General features: G+C 46.5%; 2 protein-coding genes across 3 annotated transcripts in view; both read right to left on the reverse strand.

Annotated features, from left to right (window-relative positions):
- The window catches only part of LOC118936324 (cdc42 effector protein 4-like), a 36,469-nt gene extending 34,193 nt beyond the window's left edge, over positions 1-2,276 (reverse strand). For both annotated transcript variants that reach the window (XR_005042120.1, XM_036973361.1), the window contains exon 1: positions 1,940-2,276. The gene's annotated coding sequence lies outside the window, so the exon portion shown is untranslated. The remainder of the gene's footprint in view (positions 1-1,939) is intronic.
- An 11,296-nt stretch (positions 2,277-13,572) lies between these two features.
- LOC110512656 (protein sidekick-2-like) overlaps positions 13,573-19,553 on the reverse strand; it is a gene marked incomplete at its 5' end in the record, with an annotated part of 75,587 nt that continues 69,606 nt past the window's right edge. Inside the window, 2 exons of the mRNA XM_036973362.1 lie at positions 13,573-14,184; positions 18,565-18,694. Coding sequence (XP_036829257.1) covers positions 13,651-14,184; positions 18,565-18,694 — 664 coding nt within the window. The remainder of the gene's footprint in view (positions 14,185-18,564; positions 18,695-19,553) is intronic.

Below are 19,553 nucleotides of genomic sequence, written 5' to 3' on the forward strand. Positions count from 1 at the left end.
GATATCACCGTCTCACCATCCTCATAAATTCAGGCCATCACGCTCCCCTGGTCTAGACAACGTATCCAGGAGCTACAGCCCCACAGTATCACCGTCTCACCATCCTCATAAATTCAGGCCATCACGCTCCCCTGGTCTAGACAACGTATCCAGGAGCTACAGCCCCACAGTATCACCATCATCATAGATTCAGGCCATCACGCTCCCCTGGTCTAGACAACGTATCCAGGAGCTACAGCCCCACCATCATCATAGATTCAGACCATCACGCTCCCCTGGTCTAGACAACGTATCCAGGAGCTACAGCCCCACCATCCTCATAGATTCAGACCATCACGCTCCCCTGGTCTAGACAACGTATCCAGGAGCTACAGCCCCACCATCATCATAGATTCAGGCCATCACGCTCCCCTGGTCTAGACAACGTATCCAGGAGCTACAGCCTCACCATCCTCATAGATTCAGACCATCACGCTCCCCTGGTCTAGACAACGTATCCAGGAGCTACAGCCTCACCATCCTCATAGATTCAGGCCATCACGCTCCCTGGTCTAGACAACGTATCCAGGAGCTACAGCCTCACCATCCTCATAGATTCAGGCCATCACGCTCCCTGGTCTAGACAACGTATCCAGGAGCTACAGCCTCACCATCCTCATAGATTCAGGCCATCACGCTCCCCTGGTCTAGACAACGTATCCAGGAGCTACAGCCCCACCATCCTCATAGATTCAGACCATCACGCTCCCCTGGTCTAGACAACGTATCCAGGAGCTACAGCCCCACCATCCTCATAGATTCAGGCCATCACGCTCCCCTGGTCTAGACAACGTATCCAGGAGCTACAGCCCCACCATCCTCATAGATTCAGACCATTACGCTCCCCTGGTCTAGACAACGTATCCAGGAGCTACAGCCCCACCATCATCATAGATTCAGGCCATCACGCTCCCCTGGTCTAGACAACGTATCCAGGAGCTACAGCCCCACCATCATCATAGATTCAGGCCATCACGCTCCCCTGGTCTAGACAACGTATCCAGGAGCTACAGCCCCACCATCCTCATAGATTCAGACCATCACGCTCCCCTGGTCTAGACAACGTATCCAGGAGCTACAGCCCCACCATCATCATAGATTCAGGCCATCACGCTCCCCTGGTCTAGACAACGTATCCAGGAGCTACAGCCCCACCATCATCATAGATTCAGGCCATCACGCTCCCCTGGTCTAGACAACGTATCCAGGAGCTACAGCCCCACTGCCTTCAATACAAGCGACGCTTTTCTTTTTACCATAATAAAAAGTGACTCGCGCCATATTTCCTTGAATTCCTTTAAGCTACACAACTTCTAAATGAATCAGTCGAATATAAAGTTAAGAAATATGAAAATAATTATAAGTGCACTGAAAGCAGAATTCTAACAGAAAACCAAAAAAAAAAAAACTGTATTCTATTGAGTTCAAGACGCAAAGCAAATGATCATGAACCCGGACACAGAAAAGGCAACAAAGTAACACGAGCCTATTTTTGCAACATCGTTGCATTCAATAAACAGGCACCCGGCAGCGCCCAAAACCACCGCATGTTGCAATTGGCTGTTCTTTGTAATGTGAGGAATAATCTACACTCGACAGAAAGGAGACAACTACTCCAATTAAACTGTTAAAAAAAGAGAATCATGAAATGACCCCAGTTAAGCCCAGTTTCAATACGGCCGAGGATCACTGACGAGGGAACAGTAAGTAGCCTGGTTGATGATTACAAAAGCGACTCCGCTCCCAATATTCACCCCCCGTGGTCCCCCCTATCTGCGCTTCTGTCTGTTTGTAAGCTGCATGCACTATGATCAAGACGGAATAAAAGAGCCACAATTAAGTTTTTTTTTGTTGTTATGAATCTAATTTAAAGCGCATGCATAGGCCACGCGGAACTCACCGTGAAAAGCATCCCATCCACAAGGCGTTGATCCGCGTGACAGTTTCAAAGAGGCCCCAGGTTCAAGACAAGGGCGCGTTCATCAGACAACAACGTTGTCTGTTGGCTTGTCTTGCCGTAGGCTAGGATCCGCTCAACAACGGGACCAGGCAAAATGTAGAGAATATATATCCTATCGACTCTTCCAAACTCCCAATTCTATTATTATTTTTTTTGTTTTAAACAAATCAGCACCAAAATAAGATAGTGAAGTTGGTTTCCAGAGTAAAATAGTAGCTATGATGCATCCTATGTGCTTCTGTCAAGGGTTGCTGTACACCGGTGCAACGTTCATCGCGTTTCCACTTCTGTCGTGAGTCTGACCACGCCCCTCCCACATGGCGTCTTAAAGCGATAGGGCGGTATTCTAGAATTAGGCTATTCTCACTGTACTGAGACAGACTAGAGGCTCTGGGTGGGCCCCACATGTTTTCCAAACGGAGATGGGCAATGAATGATTGTCACATTCACATTCATGTATGTGTGTGGGCCAACAGGTACCATATCTCACACAGCCAAAGGAGGGGATAGGTATTTATTTATTTATTTATTTTATTTCACCTTTATTTAACCAGGTAGGCTAGTTGAGAACAAGTTCTCATTTGCAACTGCGACCTTGCCAAGATAAAGCATAGCAGTGTGAACAGACAACACAGTTACACATGGAGTAAACAATTAACAAGTCAATAACACAGTAGAAAAAAAAGAGAGTCTATATACATTGTGTGCAAAAGGCATGAGGAGGTAGGCGAATAATTACAATTTTGCAGATTAACACTGGAGTGATAAATGATCAGATGGTCATGTACAGGTAGAGATACCGGTGTGCAAAAGAGCAGAAAAGTAAATAAATAAAAACAGTATGGGGATGAGGTAGGTAAATTGGGTGGGCTATTTACCGATAGACTATGTACAGCTACAGCGATCGGTTAGCTGCTCAGATAGCAGATGTTTAAAGTTAGTGAGGGAGATAAAAGTCTCCAACTTCAGCGATTTTTGCAATTCGTTCCAGTCACAGGCAGCAGAGAACTGGAGCGAAAGGCGGCCAAATGAGGTGTTGGCTTTAGGGATGATCAGTGAGATACACCTGCTGGAGCGCGTGCTATGGGTGGGTGTTGCCATCGTGACCAGTGAACTGAGATAAGGCAGAGCTTTACCTAGCATGGACTTGTAGATGACCTGGAGCCAGTGGGTCTGGCGATGAATATGTAGCGAGGGCCAGCTGACTAGAGCATACAGGTCGCAGTGGTGGGTGGTATAAGGTGCATTAGTAACAAAACAGATGGCACTGTGATAAACTGCATCCAGTTTGCTGAGTAGAGTATTGGAAGCTATTTTGTAGATGACATCGCCGAAGTCGAGGATCGGTAGGATAGTCAGTTTTACTAGGGTAAGTTTGGCGGCGTGAGTGAAGAAGGCTTTGTTGCGGAATAGAAAGCCGACTCTAGATTTGATTTTAGATTGGAGATGTTTGATATGAATCTGGAAGGAGAGTTTACAGTCTAGCCAGACACCTAGGTACTTATAGATGTCCACATATTCTAGGTTGGAACCATCCAGGGTGGTGATGCTAGTCGGGCGTGCGGGTGCAGGCAGCGAACGGTTGAAAAGCATGCATTTGGTTTTACTAGCGTTTAAGAGCAGTTGGAGGCCACGGAAGGAGTGTTGTATGGCATTGAAGCTCGTTTGGAGGTTAGATAGCACAGTATCCAAGGACGGGCCGGAAGTATACAGAATGGTGTCGTCTGCGTAGAGGTGGACCAGGGGATCTCTTGCCCGCAGCAAGAGCAACATCATTGATATATACAGAGAAAAGAGTCTGCCCGAGAATTGAACCCTGTGGCACCCCCATAGAGACTGCTAGAGGACCGGACAGCATGCCCTCCGATTTGACACACTGAACTCTGTCTGCAAAGTAGTCGGTGAACCAGGCAAAGCAGTCATCAGAAAAACCGAGGCTACTGAGTCTGCCGATAAGAATATGGTGATTGACAGAGTCGAAAGCCTTGGCAAGGTCGATGAAGACGGCTGCACAGTACTGTCTTTTATCGATGGCGGTTATGATATCGTTTAGTACCTTGAGCGTGGCTGAGGTGCACCCGTGACCGGCTCGGAAACCAGATTGTACGGTGGGATTCGAGATGGTCAGTGACCTGTTTGTTGACTTGGCTTTCGAAGACCTTAGATAGGCAGAGCAGGATGGATATAGGTCTGTAACAGTTTGGGTCCAGGGTGTCTCCCCATTTGAAGAGGGGGATGACTGCGGCAGCTTTCCAATCCTTGGGGATCTCAGACGATATGAAAGAGAGGTTGAACAGGCTGGTAATAGGGGTTGCGACAATGGCAGCGGATAGTTTCAGAAATAGAGGGTCCAGATTGTCAAGCCCAGCTGATTTGGGTAAAGGAGAACCTGGAGAGGCTTGGGCGAGTAGCTGCGGGGGGGGGGGGGGGGGGGGGGGGGGGCGGAGCTGATGGCAGAGGTTGGAGTAGTCAGGAGGAAGGCATGGCCAGCAGTTAAGAAATGCTTGTTGAAGTTTTCGATAATCATGGATTTATCGGTGGTGACCGTGCTCTTGTTCTCCATGGACTTCACAGTGTCCCAGAACTTTTTGGAGTTAGAGCTACAGGATGCAAATTTCTGCCTGAAGATGCTGGCATTTGCTTTCCTGACTGACTGCGTGTATTGGTTCCTGACTTCCCTGAACAGTTGCATATCGCGGGGACTATAGGTAGACCTATAGTCACATGACTTACTGCCCAGGGAGGGGAAAGGTAGACCTATAGTCACATGACTTACTGTCCAGGGAGGGGAAAGGTAGACCTATAGTCACATGACTTACTGCCCAGGGAGAGGATAGGTAGACCTATACTCACATGACTTACTGCCCAGGGAGGGGATAGGTAGACCTATAGTCACATGACTTACTGTCCAGGGAGGGGAAAGGAAGACCTATAGTCACATGACTTACTGCCCAGGGAGGGGATAGGTAGACCTATAGTCACATGACTTACTGCCCAGGGAGGGGATAGGTAGACCTATAGTCACATGACTTACTGCCCAGGGAGGGGATAGGTAGACCTATAGTCACATGACTTACTGTCCAGGGAGGGGAAAGGTAGACCTATAGTCACATGACTTAATGTCCAGGGAGGGGATAGGTAGGCCTATAGTCACATGACTTACTGTCCAGGGAGGGGATAGGTAGACCTATAGTCACATGACTTACAAGATGATTTCCAATAGGTGCAGGGTTTATAAAACAAAGGTGCATGACCAGCATGCGTTGTTGAGGTGGGTGGAAGTCTGCTGGGGGGAATGCAGTCTATCAACAGATTCATAGCAGATTCATTATGATAGGGTAACCCAGACGGACCGAGCATTGCGTTTGGTTCGACTCAGGGGCGGGAGAGGTAACATGTTTTAGCCTATGGAAAAGGGCTCCTCTCAAGGGGGTGATAACAGCCTTTAAGTAGAGGATGCACAGTTTAAGAGGAAGTTTCCTGGTGTGTGTGAGGCCGGACGGCTTAAGGCGTCAGCATTCTTCAGTTCGGCTGGCGCCTAGCCTAACTCGGCGAGCCGAATCCGAACGAGCGCTCTCATACTCCCTTAAAAGACCTTTGCTTGAAAAATTAGAAAAAGGTGGCAATAGTACTGTTTGTCCATTTTGAGATTAAGTATATTTCCTCAAAATAGTCAGAATTAGTCTAAGAAGAGGAGATTTTAGTCTCGTAATTTTACATTTTTTAAATGTTTTTATTTAATTTATTTAAGCAAGTCAGTTAAGAACCAGTTCTTTCATCTAACTCAGATGTTTGGTGCAGTATTTCTCAATGAAAAAATGCATGAAAACGAGTCGTCTCTCGTTATTAAAGAATCGTTACTGTTGACCAATCAGCAACGAAGGAGCTTCGGCTCCGAACTTCAGCTTGCCTCCAGAATGGCTGCGCCCAAACAGCCGGAAAAAAACCCCTCACTGAAGTCCAAAACAAACAAAAACGTCACAAAATGTCATCATAATATTTACACAAACTCTTCCGAACTGTTTCGGTTGGTTTCGTTTACTTGTAATGGCACGTTTCAAATATGTCACTTTTTTGTCACAAATATGTCACTTCTATTTTGCAGACAAAATGTCTTTTGTCCAAAATATTTTTTTGACTAAGAAACCAACTATTTGGGATCTCTGTCTCATCTGCAGGCCTGTGACTTGACTTTGTTTTAGCGTCAAAGTGGGTGACATGTCTAAAGAGGAAATAATTGCGGACATCAGAACTTTTTTTCATCAAAAAGCGACTTTTTCAAATCCGGCTAGTCTCATGCAAGAGATCACAGACCAGTTTCAACTGTTCTGCCTTATTATTATTCCACCATGCTGGTCATTTATGAACATTTGAACATCTTGGCCATGTTCTGTTATAATCTCCACCCGGCACAGCCAGAAGAGGACTGGCCACCCCACATAGCCTGGTTTCTCTCTAGGTTTCTTCCTAGGTTTTGGCCTTTCTAGGGAGTTTTTCCTAGCCACCGTGCTTCTACACCTGCATTGCTTGCTGTTTGGGGTTTTAGGCTGGGTTTCTGTACAGCACTTTGAGATATCAGCTGATGTACGAAGGGCTATATAAAATAAATTTGATTTGATTTGATCTCATCTCATCTCTGTTCTGTCTCTGTCCCTGTCTCATCTCGGCTCTGTTCTGTCTCTGTTCTGTTTCTGTCCCTGTCTCATCTCGGCTCTGTTCTGTCTCTGTTCTGTCTATGTCCCTGTCTCATCTCGGCTCTGTCCTGTCTCATTTCGGCTCTGTCCTGTCTCTGTCCCTGTCTCATCTCATCTCTGCCCCTGTCTCATCTTGGCTCTGTTCTGTCCCTGTCTCATCTCATCCCTGTTCTGTCTCTGTCCCTGTCTCATCTCGGCTCTGTTCTGTCTCTGTTCTGTTTCTGTCCCTGTCTCATCTCGGCTCTGTTCTGTCTCTGTTCTGTCTATGTCCCTGTCTCATCTCGGCTCTGTCCTGTCTCATTTCGGCTCTGTCCTGTCTCTGTCCCTGTCTCATCTCATCTCTGCCCCTGTCTCATCTTGGCTCTGTTCTGTCTCTGTCCCTGTTTCATCTCATCTCTGTTCTGTCTCTGTCCCTGTCTCATCTCGACTCTGTCCCTGTCTCTGTTCTGTCTCATCTCATCTCTGTTCTGTCTCTGTCCCTGTCTCATCTCTGTTCTGTCTCTGTCCCTGTCTCTGTCTCATCTCTGTTCTGTCTCTGTTCTGTCTCTGTTCCTGTCTCATCTCATCTCTGTTCTGTCTCTGTCCCTGTCTCATCTCTGTTCTGTCTCTGTCTCATCTCATCTCATCTCTGTTCTGTCTCTGACCCTGTCTCATCTCGGCTCTGTTCTGTCTCTGTCCCTGTCTCATCTCTGTTCTGTCTCTGTCCCTCTCTTATCTCATCTCTGTTCTGTCTCTGTCCCTGTCTCATCTCATCTCTGTTCTGTCTCTGTCCCTGTCTCATCTCGGCTCTGTTCTGTCTCTGTCCCTGCTCTGTCTCTGATGTGGCTGGGAAGAATCAGGTCATCTATCTGCCTATCAGCATCTAGTGTCAGTCATCCTTCTGGCTCTGAGAGTTGTGTTCTATGTGAAGGAGGATGGGGTTCTTTCAGTAGCGTTGCCTAGCTACAGTACATGAACATGGACGAGTTCATGTTATTCAGACTTCAACATATTAATGATTATTAACTTCAGTCAGGGTCTTGATATCTGCTAGAGACCTATGAGACTGAACCTGATTATTAAACTTTAGTGAGGGTCTTGATATCTCCTACAGACCTATGAGACTGACCCTGATTATTAAACTTTAGTGGGGGTCTTGATATCTCCTACAGACCTATGAGACTGAACCTGATTATTAAACTTTAGTGGGGGTCTTGATATCTCCTACAGACCTATGAGACTGAACCTGATTATTTAACTTTAGTGGGGGTCTTGATATCTCCTACAGACCTATGAGACTGAACCTGATTATTAAACTTTAGTGGGGGTCTTGATATCTGCTACAGACCTATGAGACTGAACCTGATTATTTAACTTTAATGAGGGTCTTTATCTCCTACAGACCTATGAGACTGAACCTGATTATTTAACTTTAGTGGGGGTCTTGATATCTCCTACAGACCTATGAGACTGAACCTGATTATTTAACTTTAGTGGGGGTCTTGATATCTCCTACAGACCTATGAGACTGAACCTGATTATTTAACTTTAGTGGGGGTCTTGATATCTCCTACAGACCTATGAGACTGACCCTTCAGGTAGAAACTGAATAAACTACAGGAGCATTCAACAGAGTCTGGGTATCTATTTCAAGGCTTACAATTTGAGGTGTTCAAAGAGACAATTTGTAGAAAATAAAATAATTTATTGTTGCAGTAGTACCATGATCATGTGGTTGATGATGTGTACAGTGAGTTTCAGCACACAACAACACAGGTGATTAAAAGTGTCCTGATGGACCTTGGATGTGATCAGGGACCTTCTTCCAAACGTTTCCATCCCGTTAGAAATGTCCCATAATACTTGGGTCAAAATCAATATTACAATACAACAAATGTGGGTATTTATCTGCATGTTTAGGTGGAATTAAAGCCGAAATCATATTGTAAAGCGTTGAAGAACCACATTCAACGTTCTGCAGCTGCAGAGGAATGTACTGTAGCTGTAGCAGACAGATTACATTATGCAGCTGCAGAGGAATGTACTGTAGCTGTAGCAGACAGATTACATTACGCAGCTGCAGAGGAATGTACTGTAGCTGTAGCAGACAGATTACATTATGCAGCTGCAGAGGAATGTACTGTAGCTGTAGCAGACAGATTACATTATGCAGCTGCAGAGGAATGTACTGTAGCTGTAGCAGACAGATTACATTATGCAGCTGCAGAGGAATGTACTGTAGCTGTAAGCAGACAGATTACATTATGCAGCTGCAGAGGAATGTACTGTAGCTGTAGCAGACAGATTACATTACGCAGCTGCAGAGGAATGTACTGTAGCTGTAGCAGACAGATTACATTATGCAGCTGCAGAGGAATGTACTGTAGCTGTAGCAGACAGATTACATTACGCAGCTGCAGAGGAATGTACTGTAGCTGTAGCAGACAGATTACATTATGCAGTTGCAGAGGAATGTACTGTAGCTGTAGCAGACAGATTACATTATGCAGCTGCAGAGGAATGTACTGTAGCTGTAGCAGACAGATTACATTATGCAGCTGCAGAGGAATGTACTGTAGCTGTAAGCAGACAGATTACATTATGCAGCTGCAGAGGAATGTACTGTAGCTGTAGCAGACAGATTACATTATGCAGCTGCAGAGGAATGTACTGTAGCTGTAGCAGACAGATTACATTATGCAGCTGCAGAGGAATGTACTGTAGCTGTAGCAGACAGATTACATTACGCAGCTGCAGAGGAATGTACTGTAGCTGTAGCAGACAGATTACATTATGCAGCTGCAGAGGAATGTACTGTAGCTGTAGCAGACAGATTACATTATGCAGCTGCAGAGGAATGTACTGTAGCTGTAAGCAGACAGATTACATTACGCAGCTGCAGAGGAATGTACTGTAGCTGTAGCAGACAGATTACATTATGCAGCTGCAGAGGAATGTACTGTAGCTGTAGCAGACAGATTACATTATGCAGCTGCAGAGGAATGTACTGTAGCTGTAGCAGACAGATTACATTACGCAGCTGCAGAGGAATGTACTGTAGCTGTAAGCAGACAGATTACATTATGCAGCTGCAGAGGAATGTACTGTAGCTGTAAGCAGACAGATTACATTATGCAGCTGCAGAGGAATGTACTGTAGCTGTAGCAGACAGATTACATTATGCAGCTGCAGAGGAATGTACTGTAGCTGTAGCAGACAGATTACATTATGCAGCTGCAGAGGAATGTACTGTAGCTGTAGCAGACAGATTACATTATGCAGCTGCAGAGGAATGTACTGTAGCTGTAGCAGACAGATTACATTATGCAGCTGCAGAGGAATGTACTGTAGCTGTAGCAGACAGATTACATTACGCAGCTGCAGAGGAATGTACTGTAGCTGTAGCAGACAGATTACATTATGCAGCTGCAGAGGAATGTACTGTAGCTGTAGCAGACAGATTACATTATGCAGCTGCAGAGGAATGTACTGTAGCTGTAGCAGACAGATTACATTACGCAGCTGCAGAGGAATGTACTGTAGCTGTAAGCAGACAGATTACATTACGCAGCTGCAGAGGAATGTACTGTAGCTGTAGCAGACAGATTACACTATGCAGCTGCAGAGGAATGTACTGTAGCTGTAGCAGACAGATTACATTATGCAGCTGCAGAGGAATGTACTGTAGCTGTAGCAGACAGATTACATTACGCAGCTGCAGAGGAATGTACTGTAGCTGTAGCAGACAGATTACATTATGCAATACTTTTTTAAAAATGAGATTGATAACATTACCATTACAGAAGTGATTGATAGATACCATTAAGAAATAAATATCGGTTCAACAAAATGAAGACAAAATACACATCACATATGTACATATAAAATAGCAACAATGTTTTGGGTTTAAGTGAGGAGACCATGGAAGGTGTTGAAGCCGTTGTAGCTGATTGAGTGTCGTGGAACCAGAAGTCATTTGTCCTGTTACAGTTGTCTCTTACGTTCGTCCTTGGTTCATATTTCCAGCCCACATGGAGTGTTTTTCCCTTTCATTGTGTTCTGTGTCATTCTCTGTAAGACACAGTCCGCTGGTCCTTTGTGGCGAGGTCCTGCTCTCTTGTTCATGAAGGCTTCAATACTCATCTCCTGGGTCACGTGTCGTGGCTGTCCTGTAAAATACTATTATTAATGATGCCAAGCATCAGGAACATTCTGAATGATTGTCTTTTTTTTTTTAGAAATGTAACTCTCTCTCTCTCACTCTTTCTCTCGCTCTCTCTTTCTCTCACTCTCTTTCTCTCGCTCTCTCTTTCTCTTTCTCTCGCTCACTCATAGACACACACACACACACACACACACACACACACACACACACACACACACACACACGGGTGAGCGAAAATACTATCCAAGATGCCTGCAATGTTTACTATAATATCGAGAGAACACCTTTAAATATCGTTGTCATTAAGAAACAAACAGAAAAAACGCGAGTAAAACCAACTACAACAAAATATTCCCCTTTTCACTATGAGCCAAAGCGAGCTGTACGGCGCTGGCCAGGTTACACATCCAATATAGTAGATGGAACCGTGCTGGACAGGATCATGTGGAAAGAAACTATCCAAGCCAGCACAGTAGGGCTCAGGGTCAGCCCTATAGTGTGAATGAGGGCTAGCTAGCCCAGTAGGGCTCAGAGTCAGCCCTATAGTGTGAATGAGGGCTAGCTAGCCCAGTAGGGCTTAGGGTCAGCCCTATAGTGTGAATGAGGGAATAGCTAGCCCAGTAGGGCTCAGGGTCAGCCCTATAGTGTGAATGAGGGCTAGCTAGCCCAGTAGGGCTCATGGTCAGCTCTATAGTGTGAATGAGGGAATAGCTAGCCCAGTAGGGCTCAGGGTCAGCCCTATAGTGTGAATGAGGGCTAGCTAGCCCAGTAGGGCTCAGGGTCAGCCCTATAGTGTGAATGAGGGCTAGCTAGCCCAGTAGGGCTCCGGGTCAGCCCTATAGTGTGAATGAGGGCTAGCTAGCCCAGTAGGGCTCAGGGTCAGCCCTATAGTGTGAATGAGGGCTAGCTAGCCCAGTAGGGCTCAGGGTCAGCCCTATAGTGTGAATGAGGGCTAGCTAGCCCAGTAGGGCTCAGCTCTATAGTGTGAATGAGGGCTAGCTAGCCCAGTAGGGCTCAGCTCTATAGTGTGAATGAGGGCTAGCTAGCCCAGTAGGGCTCAGGGTCAGCTCTATAGTGTGAATGAGGGCTAGCTAGCCCAGTAGGGCTCAGGGTCAGCTCTATAGTGTGAATGAGGGCTAGCTAGCCCAGTAGGGCTCAGCTCTATAGTGTGAATGAGGGATAAAAAAAGAGACCTCTGGGATGTACAGTGGGGCAAAAAAAGTATTTAGTCAGCCACCAATTGTGCAAGTTCTCCCACTTAAAAAGATGAGAGCCCTGTAATTGTCATCATAGGTACACTTCAACTATGACAGACAAAATTAGAAAAATAAATCCAGAAAATCACATTGTAGGATTTTTAATGAATTTATTTGCAAATTATGGTGGAAAATAAGTAAATAACAAAAGTTTATCTCAATACTTTGTTATATACCCTTTGTTGGCAATGACAGAGGTCAAACGTTTTCTGTAAGTCTTCACAAGGTTTTCACACACTGTTGCTGGTATTTTGGCCCATTCCTCCATGCAGATCTCCTCTAGAGCAGTGATGTTTTGGGGCTGTTGCTGGGCAACACGGACTTTCAACTCCCTCCAAAGATTTTCTATGGGGTTGAGATCTGGAGACTGGCTAGGCCTCTCCAGGACCTTGAAATGCTTCTTACGAAGCCACTCCTTCGTTGCCCGGGCAGTGTGTTTGGGATCATTGTCATGCTGAAAGACCCAGCCACGTTTCATCTTCAATGCCCTTGCTGATGGAAGGAGGTTTTCACAAAAAAATCTCACGATACATGACCCCTTTCATTCTTTCCTTTACACGGATCAGTCGTCCTGGTCCCTTTGCAGAAAAACAGCCCCAAAGCATGATGTTTTCACCCCCATGCTTCACAGTAGGTATGGTGTTCTTTGGATGCAACTCAGCATTCTTTGTCCTCCAAACACGACGAGTTGAGTTTTTACCAAAAAGTAATATTTTGGTTTCATCTGACCATATGACATTCTCCAATCTTCTTCTGGATCATCCAAATGCTCTTTAGCAAACTTCAGATGGGCCTGGACATGCACTGGCTTAAGCAGGGTTTGAGTCCCTGGCGGCGTAGTGTGTTACTGATGGTAGGCTTTGTTACTTTGGTACCAGCTCTCTGCAGGTCATTCACTAGGTCCCACCGTGTGGTTCTGGGATTTTTGCTCACCGTTCTTGTGATCATTTTGACCCCACGGAGTGAGATCTTTCGTGGAGCCCCAGATCGAGGGAGATTATCAGTGGTCTTGTATGTCTTCCATTTCCTAATAATTGCTCCCACAGTTGATTTCTTCAAACCAAGCAGCTTACCTATTGCAGATTCAGTCTTCCCAGCCTGGTGCAGGTCTACAATTTTGTTTCTGGTGTCCTTTGACAGCTCTTTGGTCTTGGCCATAGTGGAGTTTGGAGTGTGACTGTTTGAGGTTGTGGACTGGTGTCTTTTATACTGATAACAAGTTCAATCAGGTGCCATTAATACAGGTAACGAGTGGAGGGCAGAGGAGCCTCTTAAAGAAAAAGTTACAGGTCCATGAGAGCCAGAAATCTTGCTTGTTTGTAGGTGACCAAATACTTATTTTCCACCATAATTTGCAAATAAATTCCTTACAAAATCCTACAATGTGATTTTCGGGATTTTTTTTTCATTTTGACTGTCATAGTTGAAGTGTACCTATGATGACAATTACAGGCCTCTCTGATCTTTTTAAGTGGGAGAACTTGCACAATTGGTGGCTGACTAAATACTTTTTGCCCCACTGTATGTTCCTACTGGGAGCAGTGTGTTAAACGTGGTTCAAACGAAAGAGGAGAAGCCCGCGGTAGGAGGCTGCTGGGTGGAGGAACAGCCCAAGCTGCTTGGAGGCCTACTGCTGTACAGGAGGGTCCCGTGCTGGCTGGGGGGTTCAGACACAGAACAGGACAGCAGCGAGGGAGTTGGAGTCCGGCTGCCCTTCGGCCTGAATAGTGTGCCCTGACCCTGGGGTGCCAGACCCTGGATGAGACCCCCTTGGCTACGGAGCCCCTGGAGGCCCTGGGGCTGGGGGGATGGAGAGAGGGCCCGGGGCAGCAGGGGGGGTAGTGGGGGCAGGGGTGGAGGGTGTCTCGGGGTGGTGTTGGTGGTGGGCTGGATGGGATCTTGCTCAGCCAGGGGTTGGGGGTGCAGCGGCTCTGGCTGTGTATATCCGTAGGCCGGGGGGCGAGAGACGCCCTTCTCCTGGCGGCGCCAGGAGTTATAGTAGGTGGGGTCACTGATGTAGTGGTTGACGAAGGAGTGTGTCTTCTGTTGCCCGCCCCGGTTCTGATCCACCTCGTACTCGCTGTCGCTGCCCTGGGGTCGGACAAGAAGGAATAGTGGTTTTAGTTGAGGAATGAAAATAGGTGTAGATACTAACTACATCAAACACAGTTTCAGATGAGGAGTGAGAACGGTGGGTGTAGATACTAGCTACATCAAAAACAGTTTCAGATGAGGAGTGAGAACGGTGGTTGTAGATACTAGCTACCATACATCAAACACAGTTTCAGATGAGGAGTGAGAACGGTGGGTGTAGATACTAACTACATCAAAAACAGTTTCAGATGAGTGAGGACTCTAGTCAGTGGGTGTAGATACTATCTACATCAAACACAGTTTCAGATGAGTGAGGACTCTAGTCAGTGGGTGTAGGCAACTCAAAGCAAACACACAATAAGAAGATTAAGACTTCCTATGGGAATTATGATTCATTGTCAACCTGATTTACTAACAGCTTTGTTCTACAGGTCTAAAGGGCATGATTACCAACACGTTATAATGGTCTTCATCTAACAAAGAAAAGTCGAGACTGTCGATTAGCCTGCTACTATCTGAGATCTGTCGCCAAGTAAGCTAACACACAGGTGACAGATAGCTAACAGACAGCTAACACACAGGTGACAGACAGCTAACACACAGGTGACAGACAGCTAACAGACAGCTAACACACAGGTGACAGACAGCTAACACACAGGTGACAGACAGCTAACACACAGGTGACAGACAGCTAACACACAGCTAAAAGACAGCTAACAGACAGCTAAAACACAGCTAACAGACAGCTAACACACAGGTGACAGGCAGCTAACACACAGCTAACAGACAGCTAACACACAGCTAACAGATAGCTAACACACAGCTAACACACAGCTAACACACAGCTAACAGTCAGCTAACAGACAGCTAACACACAGCTAACACACAGCTAACAGACAGCTAACACAAAGCTAACAGACAGCTAACACACAGCTAACAGACAGCTAACAGACAGCAAACACAAAGCTAACAGACAGCTAACACAAAGCTAACAGACAGCTAACACAAAGCTAACAGACAGCTAACAGACAGCTAACACACAGCTAATACAGACAGCTAACAGACAGCTAACAGACAGCTAACACAAAGCTAACAGACAGCTAACAGACAGCTAACACACAGCTAACAGACAGATAACACACAGCTAACAGACAGATAACACACAGCTAACAGACAGATAACACACAGCTAACAGACAGCTAACAGATAGCTAACAGACAGCTAACAGACAGCAGGACCTACTATTATCTGGGATCTCTCTCCCAGCCGCTAACACACAGCTAACAGACAGCTAACAGACAGCTAACACACAGCTAACAGACTGCTAACAGACAGCAGGACCTCACCCAAATCCCTGAGGAGCACCGATCTGATACGTGTAAACAAGAGTCTCCTATAGATGGACAGAGAACAATACAACTATCACAGGAGAATGGTGGCACCCCAATTAGGGAGATGGGCTCGTGGTAATGGCTGGAGCGGAATGAGTGGAATGGTTTCCATCTGTTTGATGCCATTTCATTCAATCCGTTCCAGACATTATTCTGAAATGTCTTCCACTCCATTGAACTTTATTTCATCTTATGAGAAGAGAGGGAGAATGCTGGGAAGAGAGGGAGAACGCTGGGAAGAGAGGGAGAACGCTGGGAAGAGAGGGAGAACGCTGGGAAGAGAGGGAGAACACTGGGGAGAGAGGGAGAATGCTGGGAAGAGAGGGAGAACGCTGGGAAGAGAGAGATAACGCTGGGAAGAGAGGGAGAACACTGGGGAGAGAGGGAGAACGCTGGGAAGAGAGAGATAACGCTGGGAAGAGAGGGAGAACGCTGGGAAGAGAGGGAGAACACTGGGGAGAGAGGGAGAACGCTGGGAAGAGAGAGATAACGCTGGGAAGAGAGGGAGAACGCGGGGAAGAGAGTGAGAACGTTGGGAAGAGAGAGAGATCGCTGGGAAGAGAGGGAGAACACTGGGGAGAGAGGGAGAACGCTGGGAAGAGAGGGAGAACGCTGGGAAGAGAGGGAGAACACTGGGGAGAGAGGGAGAACGCTGGGAAGAGAGAGATAACGCTGGGAAGAGAGGGAGAACGCTGGGAAGAGAGGGAGAACACTGGGAAGAGAGGGAGTGTTGGGGGAGAGAGGGGAGGGTATGGGACTCTGTCAACGGTAACATCTGTCTTCCAACACCCTGGCTGTCTGTGTTTGCACGTACCTGTACAGCACAGTAACAACATTGTTCAACCCAACTCTGAATAAACACTGGTCTCTCCCTGGAGCCCCAAACTACTGTTATTCTACTCCCCTGCATGGCAGTCACTGTTTACCTGACACTAAGACAAATAAATGAACCGTCTCTCTCCTGCTGGAAACTACAACATCTGTCTGTCTAGCTAATAGACCATGAATACTGCTGAGGGTACAGGGGATATGATGACACACACACACACACACACACACACACACACACACACACACACACACACACACACACACACACACACACACACACACACACACACACACACACACACACACACACACACACACACACACACACACACACACAGAGGGATGTATTGTTTTACAGCATGTTACTATTGAACCTTCTCAATGTCGCTGAACAGTGAGTTTCACTATTCTACATGCTACACCTGGGTTCTCATTGTATTTTCTTCCTTATCCTGGCTTGAGCTCTGTGTGATTGAGCCTGGTGCCATGGAACTGCTACACACTGACACGTCCAGTACCTCAGATTGACATGACATTTCCTGTTCGAGTCTGAGAATTAACTGGTACTGAAGCCATGACAGGACATGAGGGATTGAGACATGAGAATAAGACCAGTCCTTCCTTCCCATGGGAGAAATAATAACTCATATAAAAACACAGAGAGAGGGAGAGAGAGAGGGGGGGGGGTAGAGAGAGAGAGAGAGGGGGGGTAGAGAGAGAGAGAGAGAGAGGGAGAGAGAGACGGAGAGAGGGAGAGAGAGAGAGGGGGGGGGGTAGAGAGAGAGAGAGGGAGAGAGAGACGGAGAGAGGGAGAGAGAGAGAGAGGGGGGGTAGAGAGAGAGAGAGAGAGGGAGAGAGAGACGGAGAGAGGGAGAGAGAGAGGGAGATGGAGAGAGGGAGAGAGAGAGAGAGAGAGAGAGAGAGAGAGAGAGAGAGAGAGAGAGAGAGAGAGAGAGAGAGAGAGAGAGAGAGAGAGAGAGAAAATAAGAAACTCAGAGTGGGTGGGAGAAATGTCAGTCATGTCAGCTGTATTTTATGTCAATAACAGGCCATTCTAGTTGGTGGTGACGCACTTGAAACTGACCCTTCGTACTGACAATGTTTTGGTTCTTACCAATTCTACATGAGAGGAGGAAGGTGAGGATAGAACAAGACATGACAATAGACGTTACATTGCTCTCAGTGATCGCTAAACTCTGACAGAATTCAGCTCATGATGGGTTTATGTACTGTACCTGTCGTCTACAGTAACTGTACCTGTTGTCTACAGTAACTGTACCTGTCGTCTACAGTAACTGTACCTGTCGTCTACAGTAACTCTACCTGTCGTCTACAGTAACTGTACCTGTTGTCTACAGTAACTGTACCTGTCGTCTACAGTAACTGTACCTGTGAGTCTGATATCTCAGAGGGCTTCTCAGTCAGGCTGCTATAATCTACAGTAACTGTACCTGTCGTCTACAGTAACTCTACCTGTAATCTACAGTAACTCTACCTGTAATCTACAGTAACTCTACCTGTCGGCTACAGTAACTGTACCTGTCGTCTACAGTAACTCTACCTGTTGTCTACAGTAACTCTACCTGTAATCTACAGTAACTGTACCTGTCATCTACAGTAACTGTACCTGTCGTCTACAGTAACTCTACCTGTTGTCTACAGTAACTCTACCTGTAATCTACAGTAACTGTACCTGTAGTCTACAGTAACTGTACCTGTCGTCTACAGTAACTGTACCTGTCGCCTATAGTAACTGTACCTGTTGTCTACAGTAACTGTACCTGTCCCCTATAGTAACTGTACCTGTCCCCTATAGTAACTGTACCTGTCGCCTATAGTAACTGTACCTGTCGCCTATAGTAACTGTACCTGTCCCCTATAGTAACTGTACCTGTCCCCTATAGTAACTGTACCTGTCGCCTATAGTAACTGTACCTGTCGCCTATAGTAACTGTACCTGTCCCCTATAGTAACTGTACCTGTCCCCTATAGTAACTGTACCTGTCCCCTATAGTAACTGTACCTGTCCCCTATAGTAACTGTACCTGTCCCCTATAGTAACTGTACCTGTCCCCTATAGTAACTGTACCTGTCCCCTATAGTAACTGTACTGATTGTCTACAGTAACTGTACCTGTTGTCTACAGTAACTGTACCTGTGAGTCTGATATCTCAGAGTGCTTCTCAGTCAGGCTGCTGTTCTCTGCAGGGATCAGATCATTATACTTGGTACTGACATCTTCATCAGAGTAGTGTAGACTACCTGGACTGGGCCTCGGGGGAGACCTGGAGAGAGGAGGGGGGGTAAAGATGAAGGGGGAGAGGGAAAGAAAGAGAGAAAATCAAGGTCAATTTTAAGTGTTAGACAACTTGGTATTGTTTCTCTGATACAGTCTTATCTCACAGTTGGAAAGTCAAACACAGCTCGTGAGGTTGGCAGCACAGCCCACTGAACACGAGGGTCACTGTCAACCATGAGTCACTTTTGTTGGTGTCCTGAATAGAAAACATTCAGTGACCATTCTCAGTCACGTAGACTACAGAATGTCTTCTGCACTATTCAAGCTTGCTGCTCATAGAACTCCAAGTTCTCCCTTTCCATTAAGTTGATTGGCTCGGCCTATTGGCTGTTTTCCATTATGTATTGTTGTTTGTTTCCTCAGTGCAGTCTCCTAGTCAGTCAGCCAGCCAGTCAGTCAGCCAGCTAGCCAGCCAGCCAGTCAGTCTGTCAGTGCAGTCTCCTAGTCAGCCAGTCAGCCAGTCAGTCAGCCAGCTAGCCAGCCAGCCAGTCTGTCAGTGCAGTCTCCTAGTCAGCCAGCCAGTCAGTCAGCCAGCTAGCCAGCCAGCCAGCCAGTCCGTCAGTCAGCTAGTCAGCCAGCCAGCCAGTCAGCTAGCTAGCCAGCCAGCCAGTCAGTCAGTCAGTCTGTAAGTCAGTCTGCCTCTCAGTCAGTCTGTCTCTCTGTCAGTCAGTCTCTCTATCAGTCAGTCAGTCAGTCAGTCTCCCGCCAGTCAGTCTCCCGCCAGTCAGTCTATCAGTCAGTTAGTCTATCAGTCAGTCAGTCTATCAGTCAGTCAGCCAGTCAGTCTTGAGGACAGACTACAAAGTCTATAGTAGGAACTCAAGCAGCCAAGACCAGCCTCCCTC

This window comes from Oncorhynchus mykiss, unplaced genomic scaffold (genome assembly GCF_013265735.2).
Source record: "Oncorhynchus mykiss isolate Arlee unplaced genomic scaffold, USDA_OmykA_1.1 un_scaffold_235, whole genome shotgun sequence".
Taxonomy (NCBI): Eukaryota; Metazoa; Chordata; class Actinopteri; order Salmoniformes; family Salmonidae; genus Oncorhynchus; species Oncorhynchus mykiss.